Source organism: Diadema antillarum, unplaced genomic scaffold (genome assembly GCF_040938485.1).
Source record: "Diadema antillarum isolate AM-2024a unplaced genomic scaffold, OU_Dant_1.0 seq00001020_RagTag, whole genome shotgun sequence".
Classification (NCBI taxonomy): Eukaryota; Metazoa; Echinodermata; class Echinoidea; order Diadematoida; family Diadematidae; genus Diadema; species Diadema antillarum.
Window position 1 is genome coordinate 1,252,692 of NW_027271855.1, and position 2,089 is coordinate 1,254,780.

At 46.8% G+C, this 2,089-nt stretch overlaps 1 protein-coding gene across 1 annotated transcript; it reads left to right on the plus strand.

Moving 5' to 3' along the window:
- The first annotated feature begins 275 nt into the window (after positions 1 to 275).
- LOC139742790 (armadillo-like helical domain-containing protein 2) lies at positions 276 to 1,873 on the plus strand. The gene is made up of 2 exons (XM_071653308.1): positions 276 to 492; positions 1,341 to 1,873. Exons 1-2 carry the CDS (start codon positions 276 to 278, stop codon positions 1,871 to 1,873), a joined length of 750 nt encoding a protein of 249 aa, XP_071509409.1.
- The last annotated feature ends 216 nt before the right edge of the window (positions 1,874 to 2,089 follow it).

The window sequence follows — 2,089 nt, forward strand, 5'->3', positions numbered from 1 at the left end:
CTTTCCACTCATTCTTTCTCTATTGTACAAGCCGAGGCTGGGGATTTCCCGGAGGTCAAATTTATTATGACGTAAAAGAAAGGGCGCATCCTAAAAGAAAGCGGTACGCTCCGCGTGTGTACTACGCGCAGAACATTTTGTGATGCGCGTATACTAACAAGAAAATATAAAAGCTATGATAAAAACACGCATTTTAGATAGGTCTGCTCCAGTGATTGACAACATATCGCAAGAAGTTTACTCTAGATTGTTATCCACAGTGGTTTCTTCTCATAATGTTTAAATCAGTGCGACGTGCGGTGGTTCAGGGGGTTGAGAAGACATGGCACACCTTTGCATCACACGGAGAAGGGCGAGGAGACCAGCAGTGGGACAGCGAGACAAATCGCTATAAAAGGGAAATCCTCATAGCCGCCAAGGACCTCGCCGTCGGGACGGACACCGAGACCATGTGCGAGGCCATCAAGAAGATTGGCCATTTGGCTTACAGCGGTGGGTGTCTGGAGAGTTTGGGGAATTAAGACCTTTTTTGGGAGAGTTTGGGGAATTAAGACCTTCTTTTTCTTTTTTCTTTTTTTTTTGTTGCAATGTTGAATGGCAGCTAAGGTGAGAATAATAGTGTGAGTTGTGTGAGTGTTTTAAAGCCTACGTGGTGATTGGTAGTGTGACGGGATGTGTTTGTGTGGGACCTGATTGAAGACCCATGAATGTCGAGTAGTCATGGCAGCAATTATGGGGTCCTTATTTATTTAGCTGAGGGTTTGAATGATTGGTGTCAAAGAAAGTGTTGGCTGTATACACTGGATGAGAACTTCTGACGTCCAGTTGCATGCCTACCCTTGCTTATCATTTGCACTGCAAAGAAAGTGCCCGTCTGATTTCGTTCAAGTCGACCTAGGCCTACCTTGTTAAGTGGCTCGTAAATATGGTAACAAGTTGATCAATACAAGCCGATGACAAGACGTTTGTTAGAACATTAGATGTCAGATAGTCGCCAGCACACAATTCATCTCCTCAAATGTTGGTCTGGTAACCTCAATGGCGGATCCAGGCGGGGCACATCGGGTGCCCCCTATTTGTTAAAAAAAAATAATAATAATAAAAAGAAACATGGAAGAGGGTGCGTGCACCCCCCCCCCCTCCCTTGCGGACTTCCTGGACCTCGTTGATGTTGTTGTTGTTGTTGTTGTTGTTTCTGCCGTTTTAAGCTCACGATCTTGCGATATCCAACAATTTTAAAACAACAAAATCGTTATGATCGTTTCACTCATTCTTCATGGCCTTTTCACTCATTCCTTTTCTCGCTCCGTTTCTTTCTATCTTTCTTTTTTTTTTAATAGGGGGTCCGGATGCTGCGCGCTGCGCAGGTACATTCCTCGAGACTCTGGTGGGCATGCTTATGGAGCGCGAGACGCCCATGCCGGTACGAACTCAGGTAGTTCAATCGCTGAGCGAGATCTACCGCGGACATCGCGACCATACCAAGCAGTTTCGTTCACTGGGCGTCATCTCCATCATTGCCGACATCATCAGGATGTACAACGATTCGGCGCTCCTGCGCTGGTGTTGCTACACACTTTTTACCATGTGCGCCGGGTCGCTCCGCAACGTGGCGCTCGTGGAAGCCGAAGAGCTCAAGGAGAATTTATCCGTGCTGGCGCAGTTGTCGTGGAAGGGCTGGCCCCGCAACTACGCGCAAGGGCTCTTGCTGATAATAGGATACGCGCGGGAAGAAGATTTCGAAGGGGCCGGCGCAGACGACGATGATGCTGAAGACACGAGTAGCTATCCCATGGCGCTTCAGGCGATTATTAGAAAGGGACGACGGACGGGTGAAACAAGCTTCTTTAAGAGAAACTCAGTGCTCTCTTGACCATGTGTGACGACATACAGTGAAGGTTATGATACCTTCAGTATCTCGATACCCGTTCAGACAACTGGCTCGAAATGACCTATACCTCATCGCATCATTGTTGAATCTAAGTGACTTGTCCTCGTTTGTATTAAAGCTACCTGACCTTTTTCGACACTGACGTAATGATATGGATCATGAAGAAGAATAGAGGCAAACATTATGATTCTTCATGGG

Bases quoted from the DNA above. Each gene is read 5' to 3' on its own strand.
- LOC139742790 (XM_071653308.1), top strand. From the start codon at position 276: ATGTTTAAATCAGTGCGACGTGCGGTGGTTCAGGGGGTTGAGAAGACA. The intron at 493-1,340 runs GTGGGTGTCTGG...TTTTTTTAATAG, and splicing joins TGGCCATTTGGCTTACAGCG to GGGGTCCGGATGCTGCGCGC.